Genomic DNA, 16,733 nt, shown 5'->3' with positions numbered 1-16,733 from the left:
TCGTCGGGAACCAGATTAGCAGAAAAGAATGAAAAGTATAATTTAAAATTTGTAAAAAATGTAAACAAGAAATTAACCTAATTCATTATCTACAGTCATCATAGTATGATAAATCATCAATGCATTAGGAGGCATTACTATTTCTGTGTGTCATGAATTATCTGACAAAAGGTATTAAAAAAGTGGTGAATAGAAAAACAATTTGAAAATCATATTCATAAAATGCTAAACTTTAACTTTTATCACGGATTTATATTAAATCCGTGCTTTTATAAAGGGTAGTACACAAGTACCAACCAGTTCCTCACTGTCTGTTCTCCTGCATATGCGCAGACTGTATTTCCCCAGATCATTTTCATCAAAAGATGAATATTGATTGTTAATATTAATTTAGCTATTAAACTATTACACACACAGGGGGCCCACACATATTATAAGGTTATGACTAAAATCTCATTTTAAGGTCACTATCAAGCAGTAGATCTATATATACCATCCAAACACTGTGTGGGCCCCCTGTGATTACACAGGTAATATATTATAACTACAATTATAAGTTAGAAAACGAGAACAACACAATGAGATAATAATCATTCATTCATTGATAATTCTTAACATCAAAATGTAATACATTATATCAGGCCCGTTGTCAAGATTTTGTGATTCCTGCGGTCAATTTGATGGTGCTAGGGGGGTATGGTGGCATTGCTCGCTGGAATTTTTTTTATTCAATGAAAGTAGGATGCCCTCAGGAGCGTTTTCCTGTGTATTTGGCACAGTTTAAAGGCTGCCGCTGGTACATGTATATTGTTTTAGCATTTGTCACAGATTTTTTACAAAGATCTGTGCGTCGTAATTATAAGTTTTATAATAAAAATGAATTTTTCGGATTTTTCCACAAACATTGCCGTCGTACGTTTCGGAAACAAAAGTAATTTTGGTTGATTTGGTTCCAATGGAACTGTGTCACACGTCATGATATATCTTAATATTTTAAACTTTTTGTATTAGGATACTAATGTGAGCAGCATCATAATTTAAAGAACTATAATGTTTGGCCAAAATATTGGTCAGGCCTTGGCCAGACCGTTACATGGCCCTGTGTATGTTATGTTTCATCTTTCTTTACATTAACTGTTTTGTACAATTTATTGTATATCTTTGATACATATATTTGTACCAAAAGTTTGATGGCATACCAGAACATATCTTTTACCACACAAGTAGCTATTTATACAAATGATTGGAGTTGATTAATTTATTATTAAACCTTAATTATATCCCTTAAACGTACAATCATAATCTTTCACAATGAAAATGTTTGATTGAATTAAAATACCTGAAAAAGTAATAATATATCTACTGGTCGGAGAAATAACTCTGACCCATAGATAAGCGGTTAGCCTGACACTTGATAAATATAATTGCTTTGTATCATAGTTTAGGGACCTTTCTGTTGAAAATGTGTCAGAGTTAAATCGTATACATATACATGCACATTGCGTTAACTGGAGTGCAGGTATTAGTTACCCGCACTCAAGAGCATGCCCATTGATTGGTTCATTTTGTCCGGGGTTTACATATTGCGACGGCAGAGAAACAGATAGCGATGGAAATATCATATTCAGATGCTCGTTCATCATGTTCATTGGTTACTTTTTTCTGGGGTTTCATATTGTGGTATCAGGGAACGTGTTTTTATGTTTGACTATGATACAAAAGAGAAAGAACATCCAAACACTCGGCAATCTGATTTATACTCGGGGGCTACGCTCCTCGTACAAATCAGATAGCCTTGTGTTTCGATGCTCTTTCTATTACATAACTTTGTTTTTCAAGAAAAAAGCACATATGGTCACCAAGTTGTATAGGAGCAGGACAGAATGTGATGATTTTTTTTTTAAATTTGGTAAACTTTTTAATGTTTTTCAAATAACCTAAACTTTTTGTAGGCAGAAACTGTAACATAGTTGGAATTATATTGAACACAGGCCACTGACTTGGGAAAGATTTTTGAAAAATTGTTTAAATATTAACAAAAAATAGATAGAACATATGAGATATTAAATTGAATTATTGATGCTGATTTGTCGACTTTATCTACTGTTGTGGGGTAAAAATACCATGTTTTGTATACCTCATTCAGCACCTTAAAGAAGTAGCAGATTCCATTTTCATTATAGTTTTTGTATTGTAATGTAGAGTCTTTGAACTGAACTTTGTTTAGGAGGTTCAATATTTAAAATATACAGGAAGATAATTAAGATATTGCAAAAATATGTGATTTAGTGTCAGAGTTATCTCTCCAAACATTACATGTATTAGATACTTTTCTTGACAGATAAACATATCAATATAAAACATTTTAAGCAGGATCTCCAGGAATTTTTGTTGCACATAATTGTTAAATTTGTTTATACCAAATGTTTAATTGTGGCATGCAACTAACTTCTTTAATATATGACATGTTTATACATGTATGATGATATTCTTAAAATAGAAATTTATTATTTGACATTGACAAAGTTGAAAATCTTTCAAATATGAAGTGAAGCACTTAAAATTGAAAAATGTGCTAAGGATAACAAAGAAAATTAATATAGTCAGAATATCATTGAAAATCAGTTTAATATGCAATTATTAGTTGAATTTGAGAATTTTTTGGACATTGTTCACATCTTTAAAAAACAGGATGAGGGAATGAGCTAAAGATTTGCACACAAATTATTGGATAAGACCTAAATGAATTGGTGCAAAAATCTCAGGGAAATATTTTAAGCCTTGTTATGTCCAAAAACCTCAGTGGAGTCCCTTTAACACACAGTCTGCCTCTTCTCAACTAAAACTTCAAGTCATGACCTGCTCTGTTCCAAAATTAATACGGTCCGCCCTGGCCCAATCTGCAGTGTGGCTTGGAATGGTTTGTGCTGTTACACAATCTGCTTCATCTCTCAATCAAAGGTGCCATTAAAATCTTCATTGTGAACCTTCTAGATGAAAATTGTTAATTATATTTTCTTATAAGTATAAAATGTTGGCAATGTTTTGTACTATATGCAGTTTTGAAGTGACATTTTTTTCGGTCACACATGGGTCAACCTAGAAAGGGGTTAACTTGTCCTATTATTAAAAAGAGATCAGCATTACTATAGATTCAGTCTTTTGTCTATAACTATATGTCAACTAATATATTAATTTAGAAATATTTACTCTGTTTTACCAGTGATTCCTGTAAATTTTGTATTTTGTAAAAAGATATGAAACAAACATAACTTAAGCATCTAAAAATCGTAAACTTTTTGTTTACAAATATGTTTTTGTATGCTAAACATTATTTGGACCCTTAAAATTATTTTATTGAAATTTGAATATTTCAGATTTTACTAGTTTACTAGGAGGGGGTGGGGTCCTGAGTCAAATTTTGGAGTGTTTTCACTGAAAAAATATAATTACATGTATGCCGATTTCATGTCAGCATACTCCATTTTAGCCAGGGGTCATTACTTCCTGTCTTCCTCATGTCATTAGTGACTTGGCATTCCAATGCAAAGAATTTAACGTATACAAGTATATTTTCTAGATTTAGAAGCAAACTTTGAACAAAATTTATAACACTTTTACAAAATGAAATTTATGAAGCCACCATTTGATTATAAACTGTGTTTGTTACTCAGAGCACTGAAGAAAACAGGTTAAGGGAATTGATAAAGTACGGATACTCTCACCCGAACCAAGCATAATATATTATATGGAATACAGCATGTATTGTAATCAAATGGTTGATAATTTATATATCTGTCATTTATAAATAATTTATTCTATTAAAAAATTTTAAAGTAGAGCACAAAATAAAAAAAAGTTTTGATAAGTAAATTTATAAGTCCATTTCCAAATTCATATTTGATATAATTTCATAAAATTATATATTATTAGTTATAAAGATCGTTGACAGGTTATATGGCCCTATATAAACGGCTATTTGTAAATATAACCCGAGCCGTTAGGCGAGGGTTATATTGCAAAAAGCCGTTTATATACGGCCATATAACCTGTCAACAATATTTATAACGAATTTATAATACAGCAAGCATCATTTTTTAGAGAAAAAAGTGAGATTTCTTCATGAATCGACAGCAGCCGTGTATATAAAACTATATAAACGTCACGATTATCCAATGAAAAATGACGTTACAAACGTGCGGTATTATAAAGTGACCTATATGAATTTTCTAATATCCAGACTTATTGTAATTGAACTAATTAATTTTGTGTTGACAGTTGGACCCATTGGTTTAATCATATTTTTTTGTCATTGACAAAAATATATTACTTGTACCTTTCAAAACATGTTTTTGATGTCAGTTATTGACAAGAAAATGACATGACCAATTAATTAAATTATGATGACCACATGATATGAATACTTTTGATGATTTCTGTCTTTCTTTTTTTAGTCAAGCTAATGACCTAGTATTATATAAGTTATTACTGTAACAAACACTCAAAATTAACTGAACTATAATGTTACTGTTTATTACCTTTCCAGATTTTTTCCGCCTTTTTGATTGGATATTGATCACCCGAAAGAAATTGATATAACCGAGCCAGACGGGTAATATACACACTAAATTTCCCCGTTGGGTACCCAACGTTGTAAACAACATGCGCTTAGGTGATGCGTGTACGGTTCGATTTTACGCGGTGTAAATTCCGATTTACAAGCACTTTTTAACTGTTAAATGATAAATATTTACCAAAGTAGAGTAATGATACATATTCCCATCAGTATTGAAAACAGATATGACCTTGTGAAAGCTTGATATTATTTACAAAAAAGTGCGTACAATAGACTACTCCTTTTCTCTTGTTTACATTCGTTTGGTACGGGAAAAATACGTCATGTATTTATGTGACGTCATGTTGTGATGAAGAGGTACCCTAAAGGGAATCTTATTTCGACATTTCATTTGAAACAGCAATGATTTTTTTAAAAATCGTCTAAACTCGGCAGGGGAAGGGTAATAAAATTATTATTTTGGTTTTGGAGTGATAAATGTGGATATATTACCTGCCAAGATAAAATATCACCCTCCCCTAACGGCTCGGGTGATATAAAATCTTAGCAGGTAATATATCCACATATATCACTCCAAAACCAAAATAACATATAATATTGATAATGCCACAGAAAAAAAAAGACTGTATAATGATTATGTTGTTTTGTTTTTTCAAGTATTGTTCTAACTTTACTTGTAAATTAATGTATTTTCCATGCCAAGGTTATGAAAATTTGGCTTCTTAATGCCTTTTTATTTCATGCTTTATAGTGTTTTACTGTAATATATCAGATGATTATATTCTGATAAACCACTAGTGAAATTTATAAAATATAATTTTCACTTTAGCCAAACTATATCTGAATGCAGATGAAAGAAATATGATAACTAAATGGAATAACAGGGGCAAAAAATAAATGCCGTCGTACGTACATTTTGCTTCTGCAGGAAAAGAAAGTGGATGTCATCATACATTGTTAAAAATGTAACAAACTTAAGAAATTTAATAGAACTATATTTCAAAATTGATGATGTGACGTCATGATGTGATGACGTCATAAAGGAGAATGCACAGCGTTACGCAGCAAAATCAGTATAAATACTTAAAATCACTGAAAAAAGCATGAAATAAAAAGAACATTTATTTGTTTTACATATAAGATTGAAATATATTTCATTCGTGAACACCAGCTATAATATTTCACTCGTGGCTACGCCACTTGTGAAAATATTGCATCTAGTGTTCACTCAATGAAATATAATTATGTCAATCTTACATGCAAAACAAACAAATATCCTGTATATGTTGATGTACTGTAGAAATACATGTATGAAATGTTTAATGCATACATTTGCTATACATGTATATGCTGAGGCTCACATGGAAGATGGGAAACCAAATGTGTCATAGCCTCATTAAATAAAGTTGTTATACTTACTTACTTAGTAATGATCACATAATATAAATACTTTTGATGATTACTGTCTTTTTTATGGTAAAAAGATCAGGCTGTTGACCTAGTATTATATAAATTATTATATAAATTATTACTGTAACACAAAATTGTAAGTGCACTTCTGACTGTGTCAATAGTTTTATATCATTTTGGTAATATATTATGTTATATTTGTCACAACATCAAAAGCCCAGTCTAGCACAAGACTAATGGAGTTATATAAGTATCTTTTAGATTGTAGTGGCCTTTTTTATGTATAAATTGCACAAACTGACAGAGTTGCTGTACAATAGGTTCTCTACAGTTACCATTCAAAATTAAGCTAAACTTTACTTGAGAGGGCGGGACTCAGGTGTGCACTCATTAGATTTGACATATATACATAAAGTAGTCAACACTTTACTGGTTTCTAAACTTTCAACATTATAGTAATTGACCTTGTACTGAACTTTGGTGTTCAGGGTTTAAAAATGAATTTGTATTGAAAAGTATTTTAGATTATTGTTATAAATTGTACAGGATATAAAGGTTTGTATTTTAGTTTTTGCATTACTGCAGTTGATGTATTTCTCAGGGCAATGACTAATTGACCATAATAATTATGATCAGCACATTTAAATTGGCATAACCTTATTTTTATATTACAGGGAAAACATACTTTGCAAGATTTTTGATTGAATTTTTTTTAAGAAATTTGAATTTTATCAATGTATTAAGGATTTTTATTATGAAAATAATAAATGAATTGTCATGAAAAATTCATAACTAAACAATTAATTAATTGCTACAGATGAATTACTAGAAAAATAAATGTAATTTACATGTATAACTTAATAAAACAATACAAATTCAATAACTAGATTTAAACAGATGCATAAAATAATGTGAGTAAATAATAGTTTGTTTTCTTTTCAGAATGAAGAATGTCTAGTGATTCTGGGTAGAAGATTTCTTGTACATTATTGATATACAATCTGGTACTTACAATGACCACACAAGGGTCAGTATCCCCCGCAGGGCCGACTCTAGGGGTGAAGTTGGTGAGTGCTGGTTTGGGAGGATGTATAGCAGAAATGGTTACATTACCCCTGGATATGGCCAAGGTCAGATTACAGGTACGTTATTTATGTATCTAAGTTATTTTTCTCTTTTTATTTACAGTGAAAATTGTTTATAATTGGATTTTATTCATGAACATTATATTGTAAAAGTGGTTTTGTTGAGCCAATGTCATGCAGACACAATTTTTACCTTGTTAGTATTGAGAACTGTTAGCAGACTTTATTATCAAAGTTTAATTTTTCTATATTTGGGTTGCCTGAAAGACAGGGTAATAATCTTAGTTATTGATTAATTAAACCTTTTTTGCATGGATTATATATGTCATTTATTTGTTCATGTATATGATGAATGAAATATATTTAAATCAAAAGAATCATTATGTTAATTTTCATGATAGTGATCGTAAATACACCAGATCATTGCAGTAACAATAAATCACTACTGTACAATATTCATAGCATCACAGAAAGTCTTCAAAACTTTCTTTGACCTTAAGAGTAAGAAAATACTGCACTTGAAAAATAATATTCTTATTAAATTTTTGTATTATTTTTTCACCAGTTTAAGCTTTATACCAAATTAAAGTAATATTTACGACAGGATTTGCTCTCTCTTAAAATCTTTATTAGTCCCCTACCGGTTTACCGGAGGGGACTTTAGGTTTACCCTCCGTCCGTCTGTCTGTCTGTCCGTCCGTCTGTCCGTCCGTCCGTCAGTCCGTCCGTCCACAAAACTGGATCCCGCAATAACGCAAAAAGTACTGAAAATATTTTTATGAAACTTGATATATGGATAGATGGCAGTATGGAGATTATGCACGTCTTTTTCTTTTCTTCCTATGTTGAAAATTCTGGTTGCTATGGCAACAAATACACTGAAAATATGGCAAATTTTACACATAACCTGGATCCCGCGATAACGCAAAAAGTACTGAAAATATTTTTTTATGAAACTTGATATATGGATAGATGGCAGTATGGAGATTATGCACATCTTTTTCTTTTCTTCTTATGTTGAAAATTCTGGTTGCTATGGCAACAAATAGACTGAAAATATGGCAAATTTTACACATAACCTGGATCCAGTGATAACACAAAAAGAACTGTAAATATGTTTATAAAAAAACTTGACATATGGGTAGATGGCAGTATGGAAATTATGCACATCCTTTTTCTTATCTTCCTATGTTGAAAATTCAGGTTGTTATGGCAACAAATAGAGTGAATATCAAGATTTCTGATTCTAGTTTTTAAGTTTTTTCACTATAAGTTCTTTTTAGTCCCCTACCGGTTTACCGGAGGGGACTTTAGGTTTACCGTCCGTCTGTCTGTCCGTCCGTCAATCTGTCCACAAAACTGGATCCCGCGATAACGCAAAAAGTACTGAAAATATTTTAATGAAACTTGATATATGGATAGATGGCAGTATGGAGATTATGCACGTCTTTTTCTTTTCTTCCTATGTTGAAAATTCTGGTTGCTATGGCAACAAATACACTGAAAATATGGCAAATTTTACACATAACCTGGATCCCGCGATAACGCAAAAAGTACTGAAAATATGTTTATGAAACTTGATATATGGATAGATGGCAGTATGGAGATTATGCACGTCTTTTTCTTTTCTTCTTATGTTGAAAATTCTGGTTTCTATGGCAACAAATAGACTGAAAATATGGCAAATTTTACACATAACCTGGATCCAGTGATAGCGCAAAAGGTACTGAAAATATGTTTATGAATTTGACATATGGGTAGATGGCAGTATGGAAATTATGCACATCCTTTTCTTATCTTCCTATGTTGAAAATTCTGGTTGCTATGGCAACAAATAGACTGAATTTCAAGATTTCTGATTCTAGTTTTTAAGTTTTTTCACTATAAGTTCTTTAGTTCTTAAGGTATTTTCTTCAAACTTTAAATATAAGTTGCTTGTCATTAACCACATCATATGTGACAAGGTTTACAACTCTAGCACAAAAATTATCAGAATTACCTCCCTTGAACTTAAAATTTTCATGAAAAAATCATTGTTTTCTTTAATAACTTCTTTTTCTGAATGTATCTACTTCAAACTTCATATAAATGTTTCTTATTGTCACTCAACATTTATGAGTGTTCAATACTCTAGCAAGACTATTTCCAGAATTATGCCCCTTTTTAACTTAAACTTTTTTTTGAGAAATTGGTAATTTTTACTCCAACTTCTTCAATCATGATAGGATTTTAAAAATGTTATATTTTGATAACAGGGATGTTTAAAAAATAACTTTAGAGTGTCCTTCAGTCCGTCTGTCTGTACATAAAAACTGTTTCCTGTGATCACTTTTAAAGAACTTTTTCAACAAATTTACTTAAAATAGGAACCTATTTAGTGAATGGCCAATGGCCCTTCAAAATGTTGCTTTGGCTCTTACCGGTAGGGGACTTATGGATTGCTTGCAATACTATGATAATTGCTTGTTGATTATAAATTCTTTCCCATTTATCTGTTATTTACTAAATTTGCCTTAAAATTATCAACTTGATAACACATTTAAAGTTTGAATAAAAAATCTGATAAAAGCATGTCATTCAAAGTCTTTTGCATTGTGATTTGTTCTAATCTTAAGAGTTTAATGTTTCATGATTGCAGTAGCAGTGATTTATCATTTCAATGGCCATTATGGGATATTATTTCTTGAAAATATGAACATTAGACATTGATTAAAACTCAACAAAGTAAAACATACAAATGTTATCGAGTATGATAATTGATAATCATATACATCGATTTTAGACGAAAATTGGCATTAATTTTTCAAAATTGCAAACTGTATTGAATATATACTTTTTGTCAAAGTATTATGATAAGAAAATGTTACTTTTAAAAATTGATATATTTCTCTATATTGAATATTTTCAGGTGAGAAATGTCAAATGTGAAAGTTGGGCCAAATCCATGCGACTCCTTGTAAATGGTGATTTTGTTAGTTTAAAAACTCTCCCTAAAAAGGCTCCAGGAATGATAAAAACTATGAATATGATTGTCCAGTATGAAGGAGCCAAGGCCTTGTACTCAGGACTGGTACCTGGCTTACAAAGGCAAATGTGTTTTGCTACTATAAGACTTGGTTTCTATGATGAAACAAAGGCGAGATATCAAAGCCTGTTTGGCCAAGGTTAGTGTACCTAATTGTAGAGTATTTCTGTAAATCTAATATTTATTAATGAAAAGTAATCTCGTAAAAAGTTTCCATTACCATTTTTAGATGATAAAAATTGTCCAATCACTGAAATAATATATTCGCTATTGAAGGGCACCTGCGGTCTTCCTTCAAAAATACAGCTGGGAAGTTGCCATTCCTTTACTCTATTGGTGTGACTTAGAAAATTGGGAAACCAAATGTATAGCCTCTGCAAATAAAGCCTTTACTTACTTAAAATTAGAGGAAGAAACCACTCAAGTACCTAAAGAATGCCCAAAACAGCAAAATTAGAAATGTTCCATGTTTAGTTTGGTTAAGCCTCTTCATGGAATGGTACTTTAGTAAAAGCCAATAAAATTGGGGAAAAAACTATATCCAGTATGTCTTGTTTAATTTTAGATGCAGATTCCACTCCAAACGTATTCATCAGGATTCTGTCCGGTCTCACTACTGGTGCTCTATGTGTAACTGTTGCTCAACCTACCGATGTAGTCAAGATTCGGATGCAAGCCTCCGGTGCAATAGGTCATCACGCATATACTAAAGTGTTCAAGGCATATTCACAGATTTTTAATACTGAAGGAATGAAAGGGCTCTGGAAAGGTAAGAAAACTTTACTTGAATAATATGGATTATTAAAAAAGTGTCACAAAAAGTCATTCATGAAATTCTGTCACTAATACAGTAATGTATCAAATGAAAAGGTACCAAGTGGTAGGAAAGTGTTCCAGATCCATAGTTAAACTCCTGTCTGTTAAACAGTTTATTTAAGATGTCTTTAAGATGTTACTGTTATTGAACCTGGTATACAGATATGTTGTATTACATGTACATGTATTAGTGAATATAATTATTTATTTTATAAAAGATGAAATACTGGTCTTTAATTGAAGGTCACCATGGCAAAAATGGTTACATGAACTGCAAACAGTTCAGTAGTTAAAGATGTGACCAAAATAGACAGAATTTTGACAGAATTAACAGAAAATGTTTGCTTATCAGTAATGCTCTGATGTATTTAAAAAAAAAATGACTAAACAGTGATGTTTTTGAAATATTTACTTAACAGTGATATCTTTAAAAAAATGACTTAACAGTGAGGTCTGGTAATAGATTTTAACACAATCAAAAGTTTTGAAACATTTGTGTCCCACAAGTCCTACATATGTAGTTGTCCAGGTATAACATTCACTTATATACAAAATCCTTTATGGATTTTTTTTACCATCTAAGGAAAGAAAAGAGAAGCTGTAGTTTGTAGTGCTTTTAAACTCTTTCTAGCTCTATTTCAATGACAAGTTTATGCTTTAAAGTGACATTGTGCTCTTTTTTGGCTGTCAGGTTGAACTAAATTAGCTACATATATTTCAAAAGATTGACTATCATAATGGTGATTGAGCAATAATTGATAATGACAAATGATTAGGATACAATATAAAAACTGTCTCAAATATATAACAACTGCCACACTCTTACCAATAACTTAAGAAGGATATTTCCTGGTCACATGAATTATTGATTACATTGTACATGTATTTTATTATCGCATAATATAAAATTGAAAAGAATTATGGTGAAATGTAAAGTTATTTTAACTTTCCATTTACACTTGGATGGGCATGACGTCAATTCAAGGCAGATACTTTGGTAAATGTTTGTTGCTTCCAACTTTAATATTAAAATGATTTTTTTTCTTTCCAGGTTATATTCCAAATGTAGCAAGAAACAGTATTATGAATGTATCAGAGCTAGTCACGTATGATATGATTAAAGAGGAAGTATTAAAACATAAGTATTTAGAGGACAATCTACTGTGTCATATAGCATGTGGGTTTGGTTCAGGATTTGTCTCCACTATTATAGCATCACCTATAGATGTTGTGAAAACACGTTTTATGAGCTCATTTGTCGGACAATATACTGGGGTTATTGACTGTCTAGTGCAGATGGTCAAAGAAAATGGCCTCCGTTCTTTATATAAAGGGTAAGTTAACAACTTTAGTAATTATTTAGGGCCTCTGCTTTGTGTAAAAAGAGTAACTTTACAACTTGAGTAATTATTTAGGGCCTTTGTACTCTGTATAAGGGGTAAGTTTACAACTTGAGTAATTATTTAGGACCTCATCTCTCATTTAAAGGAATAAAAAAACAAGTGTATGGACATATTGATTTTGCAGTGAATTGAAATATAATATTAAATTATTGAATCATTCACAGGTATATTTTATTCATCTTTTTATGAAATATAACTGATATAGAAAAAATCATTGTTCACTTTTTTTCTTAAGATGCAGTTACATGTAAATTGTAATCTATGGTTAATTAATCATATTAAAAAATGCATGACTGATTTTGTTTTGTATTTTACAGTGTTGTGCCTTCCTTTATGCGAATTGCTTCATGGAATGTTGTTATGTTTGTTTGTTATGAAGAAATAAAGAAGCTTTTACATCAAGGTAACCATGAAACATATCAGGCCATACAAGAGTTAGTGACACAGGAGGACTGAAGAATCTTCACTGCCAGAAAATATATATACTTGTGTCTCTTCCATGAAACCTCAGAGTGTTATATACATGTATAACTGTCCTTATATATGAAATGTATGTGTTTGAGATGTGAGTTAATTGATGATTTAATGTTAGGTTTGAGAGTATAAATTTTCAGATTTGTTGTTGAAAATTCTTCACTGCCTTGTGTTGATTAATTCAAACAAAAATTTAAGATGTCCATCTTATTATGATCAATGAAATGCAGTCATATTTTATACAATGACAAGAGAACAGCTCTTTTGTTGTGTAAAAAGATCTGGATGTGATTTTAGACCCATGTAACATTTAATTGCAATCTCATTTTTTATAGTTATTTCTAGTGTAGACAGATCAATTTTAAAATTGACAAAAATTATACATTTTATATATCATTTATCTATATTTTATACATTTTTATGCCCCCCTTCGAAGAAGAGGGGGTATATTGTTTTGCTAATGTCGGTCTGTCTGTCTGTCTGTCGGTCGGTAGACCACATGGTTTCCGCTGATTATCTTGAAAAGTATTTATCACAAAGTCTTCATACTTCACATAGTGATTTGTCATAACAAGTAGATGACCCCTATTGATTTTGGGGTCACTAGGTCAAAGGTCAAGGTCACAGGGACCTTAAATGTCAAAATAATTTCCGCTGATTATCTTGAAAAGTATGTATCACAAAGTCTTCATATTTCACACTAAGATTGGTCATCACTAGTAGATGACACCTTTTGATTTTGGGGTCACTAGGTCAAAGGTCAAGGTCACAGGGGCCTTAAATATCAAAATGGTTTCCGCTGATTATCTTGAAAAGTATGTATCACAAAGTCTTCATATTTCACATAGTGATTGGTCATCACAAGTAGATGACCCCTATTGATTTTGGGATCACTAGGTCAAAGGTCAAGGTCACAGGGGCCTTAAATGTCAAAATAATTTCCGCTGATTATCTTGAAAAGTATATATTACAAAGTCTTCATATTTCACACAAAGATTGGTCATCACTAGTAGATGACCCCTTTTGATTTTGGGTGTCACTAGGTCAAAGGTCAAGGTCACAGGGGCCTTAAATATCAAAATGGTTTCCGCTGATTATCTTGAAAAGTATGTATCACAAAGTCTTCATATTTCACATAGTGATTGGTCATCACAAGTAGATGACCCCTATTGATTTTGGGGTCACTAGGTCAAAGGTCAAGGTCACATGGGCCTTAAATGTCAAAATGGTTTCCGCTGATTATCTTGAAAAGTATGTTTCACAAAGTCTTCATATTTCACATAGTGATTGGTCATCACTAGTAGATGACCCCTATTGATTTTGGGGTCAATAGGTCAAAGGTCAAGGTCACAGGGGCCTTAAATGTCAAAATGGTTTCCGCTGATTATCTTGAAAAGTGTGTATCACAAAGTCTTCATATTTCACATAGTGATTGGTCATAACTAGTAGATGACCCCTATTGATTTTGGGGTCACTAGGTCAAAGGTCAAGGTCACAGGTGCCTTTAATGTCAAAATGGCTTTCGTTGATTTTTCCATAATTGAACACTTCCATGTACCCATTTTTTGGCAAGTTTCTGTAATAAAATTACCAATTATGTGAGTCAATGGCTAGAAAGGGGGGTATATGTGTCGTTCGACATTCTTGTTGTTAATAATATTTAATCTAGATTATTTATTTTCTTCTGCGTATAAGGAAAACACATTTTGATTTACCTTAGAACAAACTGCTATATTTTATACTTTGACTGTGATTGTAAGAAAATGATCTAAGTTTTAGACAGAGTCTTGCATCAGTATAATAAGTATTATGTCCATATCCTTGTCTTTTTTTATTTGCTCACCTGTCAAAAAGTGACAGGGTGAGCTATTGTGATCGCTTTTCGTCCGGCCGTCGTCTGTCTGTCGTCCGTAAACTTTTACTTTAAATGACATCTCCTCATAAACCACTAAGCCAATTTCATCCAAACACAGGAATGTTCCTTAGGTGGTCACCTTTGAAAATTGTTCAAAGAATTTAATTCCATGCAGAACTCTGGTTGCCATGGCAACCGAAAGAAAAAACTTTAAATATCTTCTTCTAAAAAACCCAAAGAGCTAGAGCTTAGATATTTGGCATGAAACATCTTCAAGTGAGTGTCTACCAAGTTTGTTCAAATAAAAGCCCTTGGGTCAAAATTGGCCCCAACCCAGGGGGTCATTGATTTTCCCTATATGCATATAGTAAAACTTAAAAAATCTTCTTTTAAAGAACACAAAGAGCTAGAGCTAAGAAATTTAGCATGAAACATCTTCTAATGGGTGTCTACCAAGTTTGTTCAAATAAAAGCCCTGGGGTCAAAATTGGCCCCGCCCCAGGGGTCATTGATTTTCCTTATATGTGTATAGCAAAAACTTAAAAAATCTTCTTTGAAAGAAACCAAATAGCTAGAGTTTAGATATTAAGCACGAAGCATCTTCTAGTGAGTGTCTACAAAGTTTGTTCAAATAAAAGCCCTGGGGTCAAAATTGGCCCCGCCCCAGGGGACATTGATTTCCTTATATAAGTAAAGCAAAAACTTAAAAATCTTCTTTGAAAAAACCCAAATAGCTAGAGTTTAGATATTAAGCATGAAACATCTTCTAGTAAGTGTCTACAAAGTTTGTTCAAATAAAAGCCCTGGGGTCAAAATTGGCCCCACCCCGGGGGTCATTGATTTTCCTTATATGTGTATAGCAAAAACTTAAAAATCTTCTTCGAAAAATCCGAATAGCTAGAGTTCAGATATTAAGCATGAAACATTTTCTAGTAAGTGTCTACAAAGATTGTTCAAATAAAAGACCTGGGGTCCAATCTGGCCCTGCCCCAGGTGTGTCATTGTTTTTAACTATATGTGTAAAGAAAAAACTTGACCAGCTAGACCTTAGATGTTTAGCATGAAACATCTTCTAATGGGTGTCTACCAAGTTTGTTCAAATAAAAGTCCTGGGGTTTAAACTGGCCCCGCTACGGGGGCCTATATACAGGTGAGCGACTTCAGGGCCATCATGGCCCTCTTGTATACAATACTCTTTATTTTACTCCTTATTCTTTATACTCATTAAATGATTAAACTTGTCTAAGACATTAAAAGTTTTCATGGTTGTACTGACCTCTTGATGAGACAATATTATGATCTTTCTTAGAAATTAACTTGTATTGTCCTTCAGCTTTCCTTGCACTGCCATGTCAGTATATTGTATTAAGAATAATTTTAGCAGAATTGGCTGTGTTAAAAGGAAGGAAATTAGACTTAATTTATTGCAAAAATTATTTTTTATCATGAAACTTTAAATATTAGACAAGAAAAATCTTGTCAGTTCATTTAATGAAAAAAAAAAAAAAAACGGAAAAAAACATTAATTCTTGAATGCATTTTAATAGCATGAACTGAAGAAAAAAACTCAGACAAACTGTAATAGTAAAGACACAGTATACAATAATAAAAAAAGTATTCAATAAAGAATTATAACTTATAACTACAGAAGCCAAAACTGTTTTGCTTTCACATATTACACCAATTAAGATAAACAATTTATCATCTTTCATAGTTTTTTCATAGTATTCGAACAAATGTATGTGCCCATTTAATGTTAAAAATGTTAGAATTGTTGTAAAATTTTCTTATATTCATTTTGTTTTTAGCAGTCCTTTTACTAGGATAGTTGTATTGATAATAAAGTAGTACTGTATTTATACTTATGTAAGCCCCCTTTCAAAACAAAATGTCCTTGCATAAAGCACTTTGTTGTTGTTTTCCTATGCCTCAATGGAATAATATTAGAAGAAATAGATATATTTATATTGTATATGTGTATGTGCAAGTAGTGAGCAAATCAATTAATCTGTATAAAAGTGGGCCATGTTATTATGAATGTTACACCTTATGTATATTCGCATATTTCATACATAAAGTTTGCCATATA

General features: G+C 31.6%; 1 protein-coding gene across 2 annotated transcripts; it reads left to right on the top strand.

The window, feature by feature from the left end:
- The first annotated feature begins 17 nt into the window (after positions 1–17).
- Positions 18–13,144, top strand: LOC132727579 (putative mitochondrial transporter UCP3). 2 transcript variants are annotated; one of them, XM_060713126.1, is made up of 6 exons: positions 18–171; positions 6,929–7,128; positions 9,980–10,235; positions 10,662–10,865; positions 11,964–12,246; positions 12,633–13,144. In XM_060713126.1, the coding sequence occupies exons 2-6, from the start codon at positions 7,000–7,002 to the stop codon at positions 12,769–12,771; spliced, it is 1,011 nt and encodes a 336-aa protein (XP_060569109.1). In that variant the 5' UTR covers positions 18–171; positions 6,929–6,999; the 3' UTR covers positions 12,772–13,144. The 2 variants fall into 2 exon arrangements, with proteins under 2 accessions (XP_060569109.1, XP_060569110.1); XM_060713127.1 differs by lacking the exon at positions 18–171 and adding an exon at positions 6,451–6,541.
- The last annotated feature ends 3,589 nt before the right edge of the window (positions 13,145–16,733 follow it).

Source organism: Ruditapes philippinarum, unplaced genomic scaffold (genome assembly GCF_026571515.1).
Source record: "Ruditapes philippinarum isolate M1 unplaced genomic scaffold, ASM2657151v2 ctg2045_1_1_1_1, whole genome shotgun sequence".
Taxonomy (NCBI): Eukaryota; Metazoa; Mollusca; class Bivalvia; order Venerida; family Veneridae; genus Ruditapes; species Ruditapes philippinarum.
The sequence above is the reverse complement of the archived record's forward strand: the minus strand, read 5'-3'. Positions and strand labels throughout refer to the sequence as shown.